This window comes from Cygnus atratus, chromosome 5 (genome assembly GCF_013377495.2).
Source record: "Cygnus atratus isolate AKBS03 ecotype Queensland, Australia chromosome 5, CAtr_DNAZoo_HiC_assembly, whole genome shotgun sequence".
Classification (NCBI taxonomy): domain Eukaryota; kingdom Metazoa; phylum Chordata; class Aves; order Anseriformes; family Anatidae; genus Cygnus; species Cygnus atratus.
The window spans coordinates 35,375,131-35,395,391 of NC_066366.1; the positions used below are offsets into that span (position 1 = coordinate 35,375,131).

The following is a 20,261-nucleotide window of genomic DNA, read 5'->3' on the forward strand; positions in this document are numbered from 1 at the left end:
GTACAGTTCATCATGTAAACAACCAGGCTAGCCACAGATGAGATCCCATTTTGTAGTACTGATATAAATTACATATGGGGAGGAGAGGACGTCTGTCTGCACAGTGACACCTCCTGTCCATCAGCCAGCACTTCAGGATCTAAAGTGCTTATGCTCCTCTATTACATCATCCTGCACTGACTCTGAAAGCAAAAATGAAAACACAAACAAGAGAAGATAGAAATGCTTCCTTCTTGCTATACACATCTTTGGGGATGTGTAATCCCTACTTTTCTTCTGTTAAGAAGCTGTTTGTCTCTTCACCAGTCTCTTCAGTGCATCCTTCTCATCCTGGTTCCTCAGGGTGTAGATGAAGGGGTTTAGCATGGGCATCACCATGGTGTAAAGCACAGAGACCACCTTGTCCCTCCCCAGGACATAGGCAGAGCTAGGCCAGGCATAAATGAAGAAGATGGAACCATAGTAGAGGGTGAGGCAGTGAGGCAGGCAGCACAGGTGGAGAAGGCTTTGTGCTGCTGCTCAGCAGAGCGTGTTTTTCAGGACGACGGCCAGGATGGAGGCACAGGATGTGAAGATGAGCACAGAGATGGTGTCAGAGTGGGGGAAGGATGCACACGTGATGGATGACATGGTGACCACATAGAGCAGAGGGTTGCAGATGGCCATGTAGCAGTCACAGGCCAGCGCAGCCAGCAGGGAACACTCACTGACCATGCAGACCCCAGGAAAGTAGACCTGTGCAGCACACCCCAGCACGGAGATGGCTTTCCTTTCTGCAAAGCAATTTGCCAGCATTTTGGGAGCAACTGCTGAGGACCTGCCAAGATCTAGCAGAGAGAGGTGGCAGAGGAAGAGGCACAGTCCCAAGTCGAGCCTGATAAACGTGTTCGTGCTGAGGTTCCCACCAAGGAGGTGACATAGACAAGAAGGAACAGCACAAAGAGAGCCACCTGCAGCTCCTGAACAACTGCGATTCCCTAAAGAATGATCTCTTCCACCACTGGCCTGTTTCTTCTTGTCATTCCCTTAGTGAAAGTGTGTCTCTGTGAGTGGGACAAAAGGCGAAGGGCACAAATAAGCTATCGCCGTGGGGTGAAAGGATAATTCATGGTGGCACTGGGGACGTTCTGCATCTCAGAGAAGTTGAAAGAGATGTTTTTGTTTTAATAGGGCCCAAAGTCCCTGCTATTACATGAGAGATGGGTTCTTTTGAAACATCTGCTGTTCTGGTCTGCATGACATCCCCGTTGACACCCTCAGAGAGGGCTCACTTTCAGTGATGGGATGATTGCAGGAAAGACCACAGGGTCTGACACTGCAGACAAGGCTCTTCCCACCTAACATCACACCCTTGATAGGTCAATGGCCACCTCCGAGACAGTGTCTGTCAATGGGGAGTCAGTAGTCAATGGGGAGAAGTGTGAACTTCCAGGAAGTATTCAGATAAGCTATTTAGGGTGTTTATTTTGGAGCAAGATGGATTGTTTCCTAGAGAATCCGGTGACAGGATGAAGAACAGTCAGATGAAGAAGTCTGCACAACATTCAGCTAAATCATGCTCAGACTCAATGCTGAGTTAAACACAAGTGCTGAGGTAGCAGTAGATAGTCTGGAAGAGAAAAAAAAAACACACTACCACCCCATAATTAGATTTTCATTTCTCAAAACAAAATGTTGATTTAAAGAAAAATAAACCACCACTTTCTGCTTCCAGTCTGGCTTTGGTATTCTTTCCCAGAGTCCTGCATGGGATGCGGGGTAAGAAACCCCACATGCGTCAAGGGGACCGTTTGTGGTGACTAGCACTAGCACACGCACCACATGCTAATGCCACTCAGTGATTCATCTCGCACCTTGCCATTTCTTTCTTTCCTTTGAACAATTCAGTGCTCATCCTGTCAGCACTGAAATTTTCTGGATTTTGGTGGGTCGACATTAAGCCTGCAGAGCAGCTGCCTCCAGCAGTCCGACCTGCCCCAGCTGAGCGCGCAGCCCTCTTGCTCTGAGCTTGCCTCCATGTCTTTCCTCATTTTGGGGAGCTGGAGTCCAAAAGCTGGCAGGTGTCTTTGGGAAAGAAGCCACATAGACTCTCATAAGCTTTTTTTTTTTTTTTTTTTGGGTGTGTGTATGTGTAGGCTGTTTTCTGCATTCTTTTATATTAAAATTCATTACAGGATTTTTGGTATTGCTGTACATTTGAGCACAGATCATGTTTTTACATATTTTCTGAGTGACTAAGATTTAATGAACAGAATAAGGAGAGAGAATGAAAACAGTAATACAGACCTAATCTGTCAGACTTCATGATATTTTGGGCTAATGGTACTTTTCCTACCTTTGAAACCACATTGGACACGTGCTGGAAAATGCTGCAATAGATGCCATCATGCAGATGGGATCATTTATTTATTTATTTATTTATTTAGATGGGCAGCTGCTTGGATCCCCAAGATAGTAGAAAACATGTTGAGGTAGTAGACAAGCAGAAGCGAAGTGATCACAGTAAAGCCAGAAGAGGCAAAAATCTATGTTTATTTGAGGTGTGTGTTGGAGCAAGAGGGTGCTGACACAGGGAGCTCATCGCAGTAGAAATGATCGGAAGAAATATGTTTGCACTGCCAAAATCTAGCTAGAGTGGCACTAAAAAAGAATACAGAGAACAGGTGTGACTGTGGAAGAAAGTTGTTTTTTTTTTCTTTTGGTGAATCATGTATAAGTGCTGATGTAAATGTTTTGTTTTTCATCCGCTCCCTTTCCTCAGTATGGGAGATGGGGGAGGACATCTGCTTAAATCCAGATATTCAAAACAAATTATTCGTGGGCTTCATTAGTGAACATGCAGATCAAGAAATTTATATTCCAAGTGGATTTTGCTTGTTGTCAAGTTTCTAGTCTCCATGGAATGGAATGCCTCCAACGTCACAGAAATTGATATAAATACCGTTTGATCACTAAAAACTTATTCAACAATCATTCTCAGTGCAGTGTTTAAGGAATGATCACTAAAAAGCACTCCCAACATCTGTTTGAAGATGAATTATGGCCTTGGTCATTTCTTCTGGAGGAGCAAACAAAGTCATCCCAGTTGCTGAAGGAGCTATGTGGACCTGAAGATCTGAGCTCTGTGGGAGAAGTCATGCCCAAGGTGAGGTCCTCAGCTCTGAACCAGTAGGATGTTAAGGGGCATCACGGAGCTGCAATAAGCACCTTTCTGTTTGTCTTATGAATTTGAATGTAGTGAGATAGGTGAAAGAAAGGACCAGAAGTTTAAGATATCTGATTTATATCAAATAGACTGGGCATAGCATAAGGAAACTAACACGGGAAGAGGACTGCTTTAAAGTTTAGATGATATAAAACAGGGAGACACATGGACATCCCATGTTTCTGTAGGTGCCACTGTAATAGCAGATGATGACCCCAGTGCTTTCAGTGCAGACTGTATTATTTCCTCTCCCTTCCCTGCTCAGCTCCTCATGTGCTTGCTCTTTTGGCCTTGGCTGTACGTCCAAGTTAAGTTGCCAGCCACCACTGTGCAACCACGCGCTTCCTTTCCTATGGAGTTGTGAAGACCATGTATAATGAAAACTGTGTGTTCACGTCAGACTTAGAAGAAAAATGCCCATGCTTTTGCTCCCCTCTGTTTTGCAAAGGGAAATGAAAATCAATAGGGAAGGTATTTCTGAAAGTTGAATTGTTTCATGTAGTTTTATTTAAAAACAAACAAAAATTGTTTTTTCCTCCCCCTTTAATTCTTTTTGAAAGGCACCTGATATTCACTAAGGAAAATCAAAATGCATTAAGTATCTCAATTTAAACCAAAACCAAAACAGGTTATTGCTGAATAATGCCCACAGTCTTGAATTTCCACCTGAGTTAAATGTCACCAGGAGTGCACAAATGATGAAGCCATGTTGGAGATGAAATGCTGAACTCAACCCAGGTTGGCATTCTCACTCTTTATCTTGAGAGCTAAGGTTTACTTTTCAAATGGTTTTGAAGAGGTTTGGCTCTCCCAGGAGCGGCTGGAAGCCCAGCATGACGCTCCAGTACGGAAGCACTCTGCCTCCTCTTGTCAGCACATGGGAAGCTGAGGGTCCTGCTGAGCTGCCCAAAATCAGAGGACTGAAGCTGCCAGAGGTGCAAGCCTGGTTTCCCCTGCTCCCCTCCTGATCCTGGCATTTTCTGTTGCTTTATCCTTCCCCCACAGACTGAACGTTTTACGGAGAATGACACCTGTCAATCACACTGACATGCATGAGTTCATTCTCCTGGGGCTGACCACCCGCCCAGATCTGCAGGTCCCCCTTTTCCTGGTTTTCCTGTCCACGTACATAGTGACACTCCTGGGGAATTTTGGGCTGATTGCATTAATCAGGACCAATCTTAACCTTCACACCCCCATGTACTATTTCCTCAGCCACTTGGCTTTTGTTGACATCTGCTACTCCTCCATCATCCTCCCAAAAATGCTGGTACAGATCCTGATGGAGAACAAAACTATTGGCTTCTCAGAGTGCGCAGCCCAGCTGTGCTTCTTCGTTGTTTTTGGGATCACCGAGTGCCTCTTGCTGGCTGTGATGGCCTACGACCGGTACGTGGCCATCTGCAAGCCCCTCCTGTACCCCACCATCATGTGCAGAGCGACGTGCCGCTGGCTCGTGGCTGCTTCCTACGCCATCAGCGTTGTGCATGCGGTGACGCATACCACTTTCATCTTTACATCCTCCTTCTGCCGAACCTATGTCATCAATCACTACTTCTGCGACATCGCCCCGCTCCTAGCTCTCTCCTGCTCCGACACCCACACCTACGAGCTGGTTGTCCTCGCTCTTGTCAGCATAAACTGTCTCAGCACTGTGACCATTATCTTTGTCTCTTACATCTATATCCTCCCTGCCATTCTGAGGATCCACTCTCCTCAGAGCCAGAGAAAAGCCTTCTCCACCTGTGCCTCCCACCTGACGGTGGTCACCATGTTTTACGGGGCGATTTTGTTCACGTACCTGCGCCCCAGCTCCACCTATGCATTGGATGAGAACAAAGCGGCCACACTATTTTATACCATCATGACCCCCATGATGAACCCCTTGGTCTACAGCCTGAGGAACAGGGAGGTGAAGGCTGCCCTGAGAAGAGTGGCTGGGAGAAGGCTGTGAGTGAGGGAAGTGGGTGACCAGGGCAGCATTTCCTTATCGCTATTATTGAATGGGGCTCAAAACTGCATTCAAATCTGCACTGAAGGTGGACCGGGAGCAATTTCTACATAGTTTCTTGCACTCAGCAACAGGGAGAGATACAGTAACTGACACAGAACAGACACTAACTTCTGTATAGCCAAAGTTAGGTGAGGTGAAACCCAATTTTACGTACCATCAATTGTCCGTGAGCGGTGTGCCATCCCGCCACAGAGCTTGATTCATCCTGCTTATCCCATTTCTCTGTTCAGTGAGTACAGAGAAAGCCTGGTTTACACTGGACACGGGTTTCCAGATGGCTAACATTGAGAGGAGAAGCCACAAGGACAGTCACAAACCCTTCTATGAAGGGTTCTTCTCAACGTATCTGTGAAACTCTGTGCCTACAGGATTGGGTGGGAATGGAAGTGACCTGAAGGACTGCAGGACAGGGAGGACCCATCATATAATCTTTTAATAACTTGACACTTTTAAATCACTTGACTTTTGCAGTGAGTGTTTGTGCTGATTTTCCTGCAACCCCCTGGGTAATTTCAGCCTTGCCTTGTCTGTTCCTACATCTACTTCTCAGATGGTGTGCAAATGTAAATGACTTCATCATATGTTGGGTTAATAACAACTGGTTCTCCATTTATTGAATCAACAAGGCTGTGTTTTCCAGCGTATTAAAAAGTGGACTTTCAGTACAACAAATCAAGATGTTACAGAATGGGGACTGATATCAATATGCTGAAGATTTCTCTGTCATATTGTTAAGAAACAAATAACTTTGGATAAAAACAAATAAACAAATAAACAAAAAGTAAAATGACCTCAAATGAAAACAATGTTCTTGCTATAGTAAATTTTCCACTCAGTCAATACCTCCTCTCACCCCTGGTTATTATTTAACTGTCTCAGGTGTAATTTTTGGTGCCACTCCAGCTAGATTTCAGCAACACAATGTTTTCCAACATTTCCACTGCAGTGACTTCCTCTTTTAGCCCTCTTCTGCTCCAACACCTGCCAAACAAATACGTAGCACTGCCTATTCCCCTCTCTTCTAACTCCTTGCAGGAAAGGAAAAAAAAAAAAGGAATCCCCCCCGAAAAGGGCATTTCAGCCTGCTGAGAGAGATGAGTTTTGGCCTCAGCCTTGCACAGACTGTGGTAAATTTTGGCATAACAAGGGAAAGGAATTTTCTTTTTTCTCCTCTCCTCTCCTCTCCTCTCCTCTCCTCTCCTCTCCTCTCCTCTCCTCTCCTCTCCTCTCCTCTCCTCTCCTCTCCTCTCCTCTCCTCTCCTCTCCTCTCCTCTCCTCTCCTCTCCTCTCCTCTCCTCTCCTCTCCTCTCCCCTCCCCTCCTCTCCCCTCCCCTCCTCTCCCCTCCCTCCCCTCCCCTCCCCTCCCCTCCCCTCCCCTCCCCTCCCCTCCCCTCCCCTCCTCTCCTCTCCTCTCCTCTCCTCTCCTCTCCTCTCCTCTCTTCTCTTCTCTTCTCTTCTCTTCTCTTCTCTTCTCTTCTCTTCTCTTCTCTTCTCTTCTCTTCTCTTCTCTTCTCTTCTCTTCTCTTCTCTTCTCTTCTCTTCTCTTCTCTTCTCTTCTCTTCTCTTCTCTTCTCTTTCTCTTTCTCTTTCTCTTTCTCTTTCTCTTCTCTTTCTCTTCTTCTCTTCTCTTATTTCACTGTGTTTTTGCTTTAATAAAAGGAGTACAGTTGGCTTTGCATTGGTTTGGGCTGGCCAGAACTCACTGATCCTCGTTTGTTTGTTCATTTGTTGCATCACTGTAAAGTATGTGTTTTCTTTTTCATTGTTCCCTGGCATATATATATCTATATCTGCATGTGTGTACATAAATAAATACATGAACTCTGCAGGAAATATATATTGAAATGGGAATATAAATATGTATATATGTATATATGGAAAACAAAGATGTATATGGAAAAAATATGTATGTATATGAAATATATATTTATGAAAAAAATACATGGAAAACATGGTAGATATGGAAACAGGAATATAAAAATAATTGCATCACTCCCAAAGGAAGTCTTCAAAACCACTTCTCGACCAAAGCACCTTAGAAGTCCCAGCAGGGTTGGATTGGTGACAAGAGCATTAAAAAGCAATTAAATCAGGTGGGTTGCTCAGACCAAAGATACGTCCTTGCCACCTGCTGTGCACCAGTGCTGCCCGCTGCAGAGGTGAGGTCCCCGCTGGTGAGGAGCAGAGGACGCCCACGGTGTGTGCATCCCCTGCAGGAAGGAGGGGAAAGAGAACAACTGCCTTGCTCAGAGTCAGGTCTGTAGAGATGGGTTTGGTTGTTCTCAGCCATATCTTTATTAGAGAAGATAAGAAGAGGGATTCTCTTGTAAGAGCTATAGTGGCAAAAGGGGAGAACAGGGCACCTGAATTTTTTGAAGGCTGTGATGCCAGCTACCAGGTGAATTACCAGTTATACCATGTCTTTCTCTGCAATGCTGGGGAATTTCACCCTGAGTAGTCTGGGGTTTCTGTAGGATTTCTTGCAGCATTCTGACCCCTGTTCCTGTATCAGGAATTGGGCACATTGTCTGGCATGCAGCTAAATCCCATGCACTTCTTGCACCTGGGCACAGAGTTTATTTGATTTTTTCACTACAAGTCCCAGCCAGGCTCACTAATGCCCATTTTACACTGATTTACCTGCATCAGTATGGGAAAGCTGTACTCGTTTCACTAACAACATTAGGTTACAGGGACAGAAACTCTACAAGGAGCATGGTGATTTCCATGATCCTAGACTACATGAAGCTGATGTGGGCACGCTTACCCCCCAATTTTTCTTTAAAACTGGCTCTTTTCTCATTTTGCTTTAAATATATATTTATGTAATAGTGGCTGCTCCTGGAGTGTTGCTCTGTATCTCCCACTGATTTTTGTGAGAACGGGTCAGGAAGCATTGGTATATTTAATACATTTAATATAAACATGAATTTAAACAGATATTTGCTTGTATTTAAAACTCCTAAGTATGGATTTTAAAATGAAATAGCATTGAGAAGGAAGTTATAAATGTGAAGATTTGTTGTGCCACCTTTTTTAAGAATTTCTTTTATCTCAAATGGTGGCACAGCTCCACTTCTTTATACTCCAGAAAAGCTTAACCCCAAAATAAAAAAAAAATAATGAATAGTTATGGAGGGCTGAGTATGATTTTCATCTTTCCTCTGTGCAACAATGCAAGCAAAAGAATCTTTAAGAACGCTCTACCAAGTAGGCATTCGGAAAGTTGGAGGCATTAAAAAGAAGGAGTAAATCTGCTGCAGTTACTCTCACGCTCCCTGGTGATGTCCAGTCACTGCAGATGCCTGGGCCACCTTTTCAGCTGTGTTTTCCCCCTTTCTGTGCAATGATTCACTGTCAAAAGCAGCCTCACCTTGCATGCAGATCTCCAGGAGGCTGATGTCGGGAAATGCCCCTTCCCTTCCCTTCCCTTCCCTTCCCTTCCCTTCCCTTCCCTTCCCTTCCCTTCCCTTCCCTTCCCTTCCCTTCCCTTCCCTTCCCTTCCCTTCCCTTCCCTTCCCTTCCCTTCCCTTCCCTTCCCTTCCCTTCCCTTCCCTTCCCTTCCCTTCCCTTCCCTTCCCTTCCCTTCCCTTCCCTTCCCTTCCCTTCCCTTCCCTTCCCTTCCCTTCCCTTCCCTTCCCTTCCCTTCCCTTCCCTTCCCTTCCCTTCCCTTCCCTTCCCTCCCCGAGGGCTGCACTGAAGTGTGATCCATATTATCATACTGATCATATTACATATGAATATACAATAGATAATATATATATATGCAAGCGAATGAATAAAAAATCGAACACTTGGCAGAGTAACTGATACTGAAATAAATTTCCATTGTCTTGTCAAGTTGTTTTTTCATGCATGTTGGTTAAAAATTAAACAAATCTTTGGTAATAGGAGCAATAGCCAGTGTAGGTCTTTTTAGGTGCTGAGTCTGCCTGTTAATTTATAACTTTCATTGTAGCTCTGTGGACATAACTCACAGTGCTTCTGGAGGAAATGGCCGAGGAGAATCAAACTGGGCAAGTTACAGAACTGACTCTCTTGGGACTCACGGACAACCCCAGGCTGCAGGCACCTCTCTTCGTGCTGTTCCTCCTCATTTATGCCACCACACTGGCAGGGAACCTGGGGATGGTTGTGCTGATCAGGAGCAGTGGCCAACTTCAGACGCCCATGTACTTTTTCCTCAGCAGTTTGTCTCTCCTGGATGCTTGCTACTCAACAGTGGTGGCACCAAGGACTTTAGTGAACTTTCTGACAGAGAAGAAAACCATCTCCCTGGCTGGCTGCGCTGCCCAGATGTTTTTTTTCATAGGTTTTGGGACCACCGAGTGCTTCCTGCTGGCTGCCATGGCATACGACCGCTACGTGGCCATCTGCAGCCCTCTGCTTTACACGGCCATCATGTCTCGACAGGTCTGCATCCTGTTGGTGGCTGGCTCATATGTCCTCGGGCTGCTGCACTCTCTGGTGCACACGGACTTCACCTTCAGCCTGTCTTTCTGCCGGCCAGCTGAGGTCAACCATTTCTACTGTGGTATCATGCCTGTTCTAGCACTGTCCTGCTCTGACACCCATATCAACAGGTCCTTGATATTCGGTCTTGCAGGATTGGTTGAGATGGTGACCATCCTGGCTGTCCTGGTCTCCTATGCTTTCATCCTCTCTGCCATCTCAAAGATCAGCTCCGCTAAGGGCCGGCACAAAGCCTTTTCCACCTGCACCTCTCACCTGGCCGGAGTCACCATCTTCCATGGGTCTATCCTCGCCCTGAACTTCCGACCAAGCTCCAGCAATGTCCTGAACACTGACAAGATCTTTGCTGTGTTTTACTCATTGGTGGTCCCCATGCTGAACCCTCTGATCTACAGCCTCAGGAACAGGGATGTGAGGAATGCCCTGAAGGAGTTTGTCATGTGGAAGTAGCTCCAGCACAATATTGATCTGCTGGTTTTGTGATAGAGGACTCCATAACTTCACTTGACACCAAGAATTTTTGTTTCCCTGCCTTGTACTTGAGAATGCCAGATTTGGCTTTGAATATTTGCAAGGAATCTGTTGTCCAGAGAGGCTGTGCAGTCTCCTCCTTGGAGATCTCTAGAAACCACCAGGACACGATCCTGGGCAATCTGCTCTGGGTGTCCCTTCCTGAGCAGGCGATAGGACCAGATGACCTCCAGAGGTGTCTTCCTACCTCGGCCAGTCCATAATTCTGTGAAGTCTTGCTCTTCTTCTGCTACTGGCTTGTTCCAGTAGTCAGATATTGTGGACAGTCTGATTTACCTTCCATATTTTATTGCTCTTAGCTTTTTCATGGCCTTTTCAGATGTACATTGGACAATAGCCCCATGCTCCTTGATAGCCCTGTCAAAATCTTCCTCCACATCCACCAGCATTCCCCAGTTTATAGCTTAAATCCCATTTTATGGCCTCTTTTTTTTTTTCTTTGCCACAAATATTTTGTCTACTTAAAACATCCACTATGCTACCTCAATGCCTCACTTCTTATCTGCCTCATTCCCCCTTTAGGGGGTTTACAAAATCGTAGAATCGTTTGGGTTGGAAAAGACCTCTAGGATCATCTGGTGTAACCTTTAATCTAGCACTGCCAAGAACTCATAGGAAGCTCGTGTCAGTTTTTATGCAACCAAGAAAATGGGAGGGAAGGGACACAATTAGTGTGTCTGCATTTCATGGTTGCTTGTCTTGGAGGACAAAATCCAGCTCAACCAATTCTCAGAAACTGCTGGAACTGCAAAGTCCTAATTCAAAATAAATACTCATTCTGAAAGACACTCCAAATCACACATACATAAACGTACCAATCATAGAATCATTACGGTTGGAAAAGACTTTCAAGATCATCTGGTCCAACCTTCACACTACTACCAATGTTGTCCACTAAACAATGTCCCTGAGCACCACATCCAACCTTTCCTTGAACACCCCCAGGGACAGTGACTCCACCACTTTCCTGGGCAACCCGTTCCAATGCCTGACTGCTCTTTCTGAGAAGAAATGTCTCCTAATTTCCAACCTAAACCTCCCCTGGCACAACTTGAGGCCCCTCTAGTCCTATTGAAGAGGCTGACCCCCAGCTCCCCACACCTTTGTTTCAGGTAGTTGTAGAGAGCAATAAGGTCTCCCCTCGCCTCCTCTTCTCCAGACTAAACGACCCCAGTTCCCTCAGCTGCTCCTCACAGGACTTGTGTTCCAGGCCCTTCACCAGCTTCGTAGCCCTTCTCTGGACACACTCCAGGGCCTCAATGTCCTTCTTGTACTGAGGGGCCCAAAGCTGAATGCAGCACTCAAGGTGCGGCCTCCCCAGAGCTCAGTATAGGGGGACGATCACTCCCCTGGTCCTGCTGTCTACACTATTCCTGATACAAGCCAGGATGTCATTGGCCTTTTGACCACCTGGGCACAATGCTGGCTCAAGTTCAGGCGAGTGTCAATCAGCACCCCCAGATCCTTTTCCTCTGCAGAGCTTTCAAGACACTCTGTCCCAAGCCTGTAGCGTTGCATGGGGTTGTTGTGGCGAAAGTGCAGGACCTGGCACTTAGCCATGTTGAACCTCACCCCATTGGCCTCTGCCCATCGATCCAACCTGTCCAGGTCCCTCTGCAGGGCCTTCCTACCTTCCAGCAAATTGACACGTCCCCCCAACTTGGTGTTATCTGCAAACTTACTGAGGGTGCACTCAATTCCCTCATTGAAGTCATTAATAAAGATATTAAAGAGGTTGGGCCCCAACACCAACCCCTGGAGAACATCACTAGTGACTGATCGCCAGCTGGATTTAACTCTGTTCACCACCACTCTCTGGGCCCAGCTGTCCAGCCAGTTTTTAACCCAGCAAAGCGTGTACCTGTCCAAGCCATGGGCTGCCAGCTTCCCCAGGAGAATACTGTGGGAGACTGTGTCAAAGGCCTTGCTGAAGTCTAGGTAGACTATGTCTACAGACTTTCCCTCATAGACCAGGTGGGTCACCTGGTTGTAGAAGGAGATGAGGTGTGTCAGGCAGGACTTGCCTTCCAAGAACCCATTCTTACTGGGCCTGATCCCCTGATTGTCCCACTATGCTGCATGATTGCATTCAAGCTGACCTGTTCCATCACCTTTCCTTGCACTGAGGTCAGGCTGACAGGTCTGTAGTTCCCCGGGTCCTCCTTACAACCCTTCTTATGGACGGACGTCACATTAGCAAGTCTCCAGTCATCTGGGACCTCTCTGGATGACCATGACTACTGATAGATAATGGAAAGTGGCCCAGCAATCACATCCGCCAATTCCCTCAGCACCCTCAGCTGGATCCCATCTGGCCACATGGACTTGTGACAGTCCAGATGGAGCAGCAGGTCTCTAACTGTTTCCACCTGAACTGTGGGGGGTTTCTTCTCCTCCTTGTCCCAGATTTCCAGGTCAGTAGGCTGAGTACCCCGAGGATAAGTTGTCTGGCTAGTAAAGACAGATGTAAAGAAGGCGTTAAGAACCTCAGCCTTTTCTTTATCCTCAGTAGTCATGTTGCCCCCTGCGTTCAGTAAAGAATGGAGATTTTCCTTGGCCCTCCTCTTGCCATTAATATATTTATAAAAACTTTTTTTTTTGTTATCCTTAACCATAGTGGCCAGGTTGAGTTGTACTGGGCTTTGGCCTTCCTGATTTTTTCTCTGCATATGCTGGCAAATTCCTTGTACTCTCCCCAAGTTGCCTGCCCCTTTTTCCACAGGATATAGACTCTCTTTTTCTCCAGGACACTCAGCAAAACTTCCCCGTTCAGCTGTGCCAGTCTTCCTCCCCACTGGCTCATCTTCCGGCACACAGGGACAGCCTGCTCCTGCGCCTTGAAGACTTTCTTCTGGAGGGGCATCCAGCCTTCCTGGAACCCTCTGCCCTTCAGGACTGACTCCCAAGGGACCCTTCCTACCAGTGTCCTGAACAGTTCAAAGTCAGCCCTCCAGAAGTCCAAGGCAACAGTTTTACTGACCCCCCTCCTGACTTCACCAAGAATAGAGAACTCTGCCATTTCGTGGTCACTCTGCCCAAGACAACTCCCTACCACCACATCTCCCACCAGTCCTTCTCTGTTCGTGAACAGCAGGCTCACTAACCAGCTCAGTCAGGAAACTGTCTTCCACACACTCCAGGAACCTTCTAGACTGCTTCTTCAGGGCTGTATTGTATTTCCAGCATATGTCCGGGAAGTCTTACATCTATCTGAGGAGACCAGTTGAAGTTATGGATTGCTATCTGCTCAGGGATACCTGAAGTTTTATTGCAATAAAGCTTTTTAAAAATAATTTTAATCAGTTTTCAATTTGTTTCTGTTAAACCAAAAGGCTAGCCAAAATCCTCAAAATGTATCGGTATAGCTTTGAGATTAATCCTGCTGTTATCAAAGTTGCCTCTGGAAAAGAACCTTGTATTTTTTCTGCTGTCACCTGCAGAATCACTGAAATCTTGCCAAAATTGGCTTTTTAAAGTGCCTGTAGAACTAACAAAAATAGCTGGTGTGCCAAACAAATAGAACTGTTTATTATGTTCAATATAAATATAGCCACTGCATTATCAAATGCATCTCCAAATTCGGAGTTGCATGAGTTCCAAAATTTCCATTCATTTTGAGATGCATTCCTAGGAGGATGTGACTGTGGAGGATTGGATTGAATGGGTTTCTCTGTTAGCTGAGTCCCCGCAGCTTTCCATGCTCATTAAATTGGATTAATCTATCTAGAATTAAAGTGCAATATTACAAATTGTAAAGTGTAGAAGGTTTACCCCAACTTCCATCTTACAGCTACAGAAAGAAAAGAATACAGCACTGTGTATCCTACAGGCTTCTTTCCCTGCACCACTGCATCAGTGAGAGATGGGGAAAGAAAACTTTTGGGAAGGGTGAATCAAATTTAAACTTTATTATAAGACCTTTCTCCATGAGACCAAATAAATAACTATTCGCTCATTACAGTTTCAGACCCTCCCTCCCCATTTCAATGAAGACCAAGATGGAGAAATCTCTTTGCACATCTCATGGAAGCCTCCTTCACCTCCCTGTTCCTCAGGCAATAGATGAGAGGGTTGAGAAGGGGGGTCACCAGAGTGTAAAATATGGAGGCCACCTTGTCCAGGCCCTTGTGGCTGGAGCTGGGCAGGAGGTACATGAAGAAGCCCGTCCCATAGAACAAGGAGATGACCATCATGTGGGAGGCACATGTGTTGAAGGCTTTGGACCTACTCTGTGTGGAGCTCATCTTCAGGACGGTGGAGAGGATGTATAGGTACGAGACTACGATGATTCCGCTGGTGCTAACCCCATTTATGCTAACAAAAGCGAAGATGACCCTCTCCCTCATGAGTCTGTCAGAGCCCGAGAGCTTTAGCAAGGGGCTGACATCACAGAAGAAATGATCGATTATGTTGGACTTTCCGAAAGATCCCCCAAACGTGCAGCCAGTGTAAATAGCTGCATAAAGAACACCGAGGATGTAGGACATTGAGACCAGCTGGATGCAGACCACCTGCGGCAACATGACCACATAGCGCAGCGGGTTGCAGATAGCGGCGTAGCGGTCATACGCCATGATGGCCAAAAGGTAGCATTCGGCAATCCCAAAGAACACAAAGCTGTAAAGTTGTGTCACGCAGCCCTCAAAGGAAATGTCATTGTTCCCTGAGGCCAAGGACACCAGCATGTTGGGCATGATGACCGTGGAGTAACAAGCATCAACAAAAGAAAAATGACCAAGGAAGAAGTACATGGGGGTGTTCAAGCCCCGGTCAGTCCTGACCAGGGCCATCATGCCAAGATTCCCCAAGAGGGTCAGCATGTACATCAACAGAAACACCCCAAAGAGTGGGAGCTGCATGCCTGGGCTCTCTGCAAGTCCTAGGAGGATGAAGCCATGGACTGTGTGGTTAAATCCCATAAACATTTTCTTCCTTTAATTGTACCTGTGAGAGAAGAGGATAATAAAAATAAAAAGAAGAAAATACAGAGCATCTCCTCCCTACACAATGTACTTATCTAGTTTAAATGGTTCCTTTGATAAATATTTACGTACTACAGAGTTTTCTATTTGAATTTTTTAAACAAGTAGTTTTGTCTAAAACAAGTATTCCTATGGAATATACTGACTGTATTAAATAATATTTCACCAACAGTGCAAACAAACCATACATCATTACAGATATGAATATCTGTTTGCCTGCCTGTATGTCATCCACAGCACAGCTATGGCATTTGTAAGAAAATTCTTTTTTATTCAGAAATGTCTGATTAAAAATTAGACCTGATTGCCTTTCCACTAGAAGTACTTAGAAAGACATTACAGAAAACGTAAGTCTGACAAATGTCTGATGATGGTAAATATTCATCCAAATGGTTGCTTTTAAAAATTGTATTCCAATTAGCCTCTCCATGGTCTGTTCTGCAAAGACCTGATAACATTAACAAGAATATCTTAATCAAAACTTCCTCTCCTTGAGAATAGCAGAGCATTTACACTCTGTTGCTCATGTTAATGAAATATGTGCATTATAGGAAAAGATGGTATTTCTCTCACCTGTGCTAGGCACCACTCTGAAACATCGTCTTCTCTGTTATCCAAAGGATAAAGCTAGGTATGATATCTAAAGCTAAAGGTGTGAGAAATAATTTTTAGATAGATAAGATTAGGTTATATGAATACAGTCTTAAGAGCTCAGGTAACTGAGTGGCATAGGCCACTTTGTGAATGATCTACACAACATCTGAATTCCTCTTTCCAAAATAACTTTTGGGCTGACCAAATTGTACCTGAAGCACCTGGAGGGTAAAGAGGGATATTTCCAGCTCTTCCCACCAAAAATGTTTCCTGCTTTTTGAGGTGTCAGAACCACTCACAGAGAGGATCTCAGTTTGTATTTCATGTGGTAAATTTCTGTCTACAGCCACAATTTCTGGGTTTTGTATACCCCATTTCTGCAAAGTTCAAAGGAAAGTATTGCAGCATCAATCTTAACAAAAAACAGCAACAACAAAACCAACCAACCAAACAAACAAAAAAATCAAAATTTACAATTCTGCATCCACTTCATTTTAGATGGAAGTTCTTCTTGGATGTTTCCTGAGTTGGATACCACCACATATGAGAATAAAGCCATCCAGACCTCTTTCAGGAATGCAGTCTGGTTAAACCTTTAAGCTTTTTAGTTGTCTCTGCCTTGCAAACTTAATTAAAAATAAGAGAAAAGAGTAGGGTAATGTAGAGCAGGGTAATTCACCAAGCAGCAGCGAGCTCTATATTTGTATACTGCAAGCAAAAATAGCCAACAAACTAGAAGGAAGAATAACAAGGTTTGGTGAAGTTTTTAAAATAAAGATTCACCCTCTCTGATAACAAGAGTCTCAGTGTTTGCAAACTCTTTGACATTCACCTATATCTACTCAGGCACGTGGTCTTTAGCGTCTCCATCTCTCGGGGATGGGGCTCTGGTTTCTAACAAGCTCCTTTGGGGGAGGAGGGAGAGGATGGTGTGATAAGTTCTGGCCCTGGTGTCCAAGTGGCATCAGTGGGCAAGGGACAGCCCAGGCCGAGTGCCCAAGAAGGAGGAAGCTGCACTGCTGGACAGACCCACACAGCCTGAGCTGTGCTTGCCCTCTTGTGTGGACAATGATGCAAGGAAGTTGCAGAGTTGCACCCAAATCACAAATGCTTCTGTGTGTGCCTTCAAGGAACAGTGAATGTCCTTTGGAATTAATTAGGATGAGCAGAAATTAGGATGCTTTTTCTCCTACAGGTTTGCCAGGTAAAGGGGAAGGATTGCTGGCCCCCATCCGAGTGTTGTGGGCCCTTTCTTTGTGTGTCCCCTTCTTTAATGAAGCTGTAACTTGTAGAATGGCTGTTTTTTTGTTGTTGTTTTTGTTTGTTTGTTTGTTTGTTTGTTTTCAGAAACAAGCCACTACCAGCTACACAGGTGATGTGTGCAGCATTGTCTTTCAACTGTGGAAACCAGATACATGCTGACTTTTTAAATGAAACATGCCATTTGGTTTTCGTGGCACATGTGAGCCGTGAGCTGGCACCTGCACCTGTGACACCAATGTGTATCATCAGATGCAGTCACATTTGTCTCACCGCTGAAGTAAATGGCACCTAAAATGAACGTAAAGCACTGCTGATGGTGAATGACAGCTCCCCCTTGGTGCAGTCGCTGTGCAGAACTCATCTTTGATGCTGGCCACTCCCAGAACAGTTCATTGCCATTTCTAGTCATATTGTCTATGCTTTGTCCTTTTAAGTGAAAATGCACGCTGAAGTGTGCCAGCCTGCGGAGGGATTCCCTTCTATATTCCAAGTTATAGCTTGAGATCCTGACTTCCACTGGATTTCTCACTTGTTAAGTCAGAAAGAAATGCACGCTTTCATTTTAAACATTTTATCTTATATTTTCAGAAAGCAAATTCTAAATACATTTATCTTTCCAAACTGCTCACTCCACTCCACCAGCTCAGCTCTAATAAATAACTCACAGGTAACAGTGAGGGATTTTATTGGAGTTTAGGGATAAGATCAATAATTTCACAAGAAAAATACGTATTTATCATTATAAAAAAGTATAAATCAAGAAAACTATGGTTCATATTTCCTGTGAGATTCTGAGTGATTTCTTTCTATCGGTTGGTGACTGTGAAGTGAAATAAAGCTTGAGGTTCCCCCTCCTCCTGGTTTCCTTCAAAGGAAGATGTGATTATGGGGTCTATTTCTCAGGGCTAAACCCTGTAATTCACTTTTGTGCAGAAACTATGGAAGAACCTACATAAAGTTTTGAGGTCTAGGGAAAAATACATTTTTTAATGCAACATGGGCTTTCTCACATGAGATAAACTATTCATTTCACAGCTGGTTTACCTTCTTAATGTTACCAGTGGCTTAACACCTTTCTCCTGCTCTTGACAAGAGCGTCCTTCACCTCCTTGTTCCTCAGGCTGTAGATGAGTGGGTTGAGCATGGGGGTAACCAAGGTGTAGAACACAGAGGCCACCTTGTCCAGGCTGCCATGGCTGGATGCGGGTTGGAGGTACATGAAGAAAATTGTCCCATAAAACAGGGAAATGGCCATCAAATGGGAGGCACACGTGTTGAAGGCTCTGGACCTGCTCCCTGCTGAGTGCATCCTCAGGACAGTGTGGAGGATACAGATGTAGGAGAGCAAGATGACCATGCCTGTGCCCACCGCGTTTATGGCAACAGTGATGAAGATGACTATCTCACTGCTGTGGGTGTCAGAGCACACAAGCTTTAGCACGGGGCTGGCATCACAGAAGAAGTGGTTGATCTGGTTGGGTCCGCAGAAGGAGCCCCCAAACGTGCAGACCGTGTACACAATGGCGCTGAGAAAGGCAACAACGTAGGAAGCTGCCACCAACTGCTTGCAAATGCGCCTGGAGATGACCACCACGTGGAGCAGTGGGTTGCGGATGGCAACGTAGCGGTCGTAGGCCATGACAGCAAGGAGGTGACACTCAGCAGTCGCAAAGAACACAAAGCCATGGAATTGCATCACGCAGCTGGCAAAAGAAATTGTTTTGTTCTCTGATAACAGATCTGCTAGCATTTTGGGGGAGATGACTGTGGAATAGCAGATGTCAGTAAATGAAAAATGTGTGAGGAAGAAGTACATGGGAGTGTGAAGGCTGGGAACAGCCCAAACCAAGACCATAATCCCAATGTTCCCCACCAAAGTGAAAACGTAAATCAGTAGAAACAACCCAAAGAGAGGCACCTGCGCAAATGGACTGTCCGTAATTCCCAAGAGGACAAATTTAGTCAGCGTGTGATTTCCTACCATGACCAGGTGTTACCTGCTGAGGCAAAAGGAAGAGAAATATCAAAATGATAAAAAAAATAAAAGTACAGAGTTTCAGTGTTGGGTCATATTTCCCTGTAATCAGTCATCAGTTTAACTACTACATCTTTGTATATTCTGCTGTATTGTCCAAACCCAGATTATCTACGTTGTTTTTTTTTTTTTTTCCTTTTGAAGTGATGAAAAATTAATATGGAGTGAGTTGGAGTGAGACAAATGATGATTTTATTTTTTTAACCTATGCCTGGACACTTAAAATTATGTTTTGTTTGTTTGTTTCTAACACTTGTATTTTTGTATTTAAGACAACAATCAGGTATTTATTCAACTTCAGTTTGACAGAAATGTTGAGTTCCCACAGCTTGTGTTCATAGATGAGTTGGAAGGGAACTTTCCCATGATGGAAAAAAAGCCTGCAGAAGGTATAGTAGTTTTTACAGGAGATTCTAGGAAATTCATAAGTCAGCAAAACTCAAAATGGAAAATACAGTTCAGCTTTAAAGAGCAAGGCCTATGTCGTCATGCATTTTTAGAGCTTCCAATTGATTCTGTTTTGGTGCTAGTGATTTCATTTCAGAAGACACCTCAGAGCAGCCTTGTAGACTTGCACATAAACCTAGAGCAAGAAAAAGTCACGGTACCAGTGAAATCACAGATTACATAATGTAATTATGTTCAGACATTTTCCTTTGGCTTTTAATCATTATTGTGGTCTTAAAATCACATTTATCAAATTATTATATTTAATTTACAGTGGATAAAAGTCACATTGGTAAATTCATGATTTATGTCTTTTTGAGGTCCAGCACATCAAAGCATCCTTAAAAAAAAATAAAAATAAAAAAGGAGCATTAGGTTAAGACACTTACTTCAAAAACTGAGTAAATTTTAAAACATACTGATTCCAGAAGCTGGTTTGTAGGTGACTATATTCCTATTCTGCTGACAATTGGAAATGTCACATTTCTTTATAACAAAATGAGACCCCACCTTGTTTAACACCTGCATAAATTGATTCATCTTACTTTAATTGCCTAAGTAAAAGAAAAACAATTTGTATGAACCACTGTTCCCTCTTTTTGTAATGAAAACCTACTTTGGTACAGCTGATTTCTGAAAGAGCCCAAAAAAAGGCGGAAAAGAACATGAGCAAGAAAGCCAAATGCCTAAGCACAGGCAGGGCTCTGCTTTGTCACA

The 20,261-nt window shown here is 44.6% G+C and overlaps 4 protein-coding genes and 1 pseudogene across 4 annotated transcripts; 2 read left to right on the forward strand and 3 right to left on the reverse strand.

Annotated features, from left to right (window-relative positions):
• Window positions 1–279: 279 nt before the first annotated feature.
• LOC118244301 (olfactory receptor 470-like) lies at window positions 280–1,344 on the reverse strand (annotated as a pseudogene).
• A 2,873-nt stretch (window positions 1,345–4,217) lies between these two features.
• LOC118244730 (olfactory receptor 8U9-like) lies at window positions 4,218–5,159 on the forward strand. The gene has a single exon (XM_035539873.1). It carries the CDS (start codon window positions 4,230–4,232, stop codon window positions 5,157–5,159), a length of 930 nt encoding a protein of 309 aa, XP_035395766.1. The 5' UTR covers window positions 4,218–4,229.
• Window positions 5,160–7,957: 2,798 nt separating this feature from the next.
• On the reverse strand, window positions 7,958–15,148 carry LOC118244705 (olfactory receptor 5B12-like). The gene is made up of 2 exons (XM_035539848.1): window positions 14,264–15,148; window positions 7,958–8,017 (listed from the first exon to the last, which is right to left on the reverse strand). The coding sequence occupies exons 1-2, from the start codon at window positions 15,146–15,148 to the stop codon at window positions 7,958–7,960; spliced, it is 945 nt and encodes a 314-aa protein (XP_035395741.1).
• LOC118244729 (olfactory receptor 1102-like) lies at window positions 9,198–10,142 on the forward strand. The gene has a single exon (XM_035539872.1). It carries the CDS (start codon window positions 9,213–9,215, stop codon window positions 10,140–10,142), a length of 930 nt encoding a protein of 309 aa, XP_035395765.1. The 5' UTR covers window positions 9,198–9,212.
• Window positions 15,149–17,553: 2,405 nt separating the features above from the next.
• On the reverse strand, window positions 17,554–19,046 carry LOC118244706 (olfactory receptor 1020-like). The gene is made up of 2 exons (XM_035539849.1): window positions 18,153–19,046; window positions 17,554–17,586 (listed from the first exon to the last, which is right to left on the reverse strand). Exons 1-2 carry the CDS (start codon window positions 19,044–19,046, stop codon window positions 17,554–17,556), a joined length of 927 nt encoding a protein of 308 aa, XP_035395742.1.
• Window positions 19,047–20,261: the final 1,215 nt, after the last annotated feature.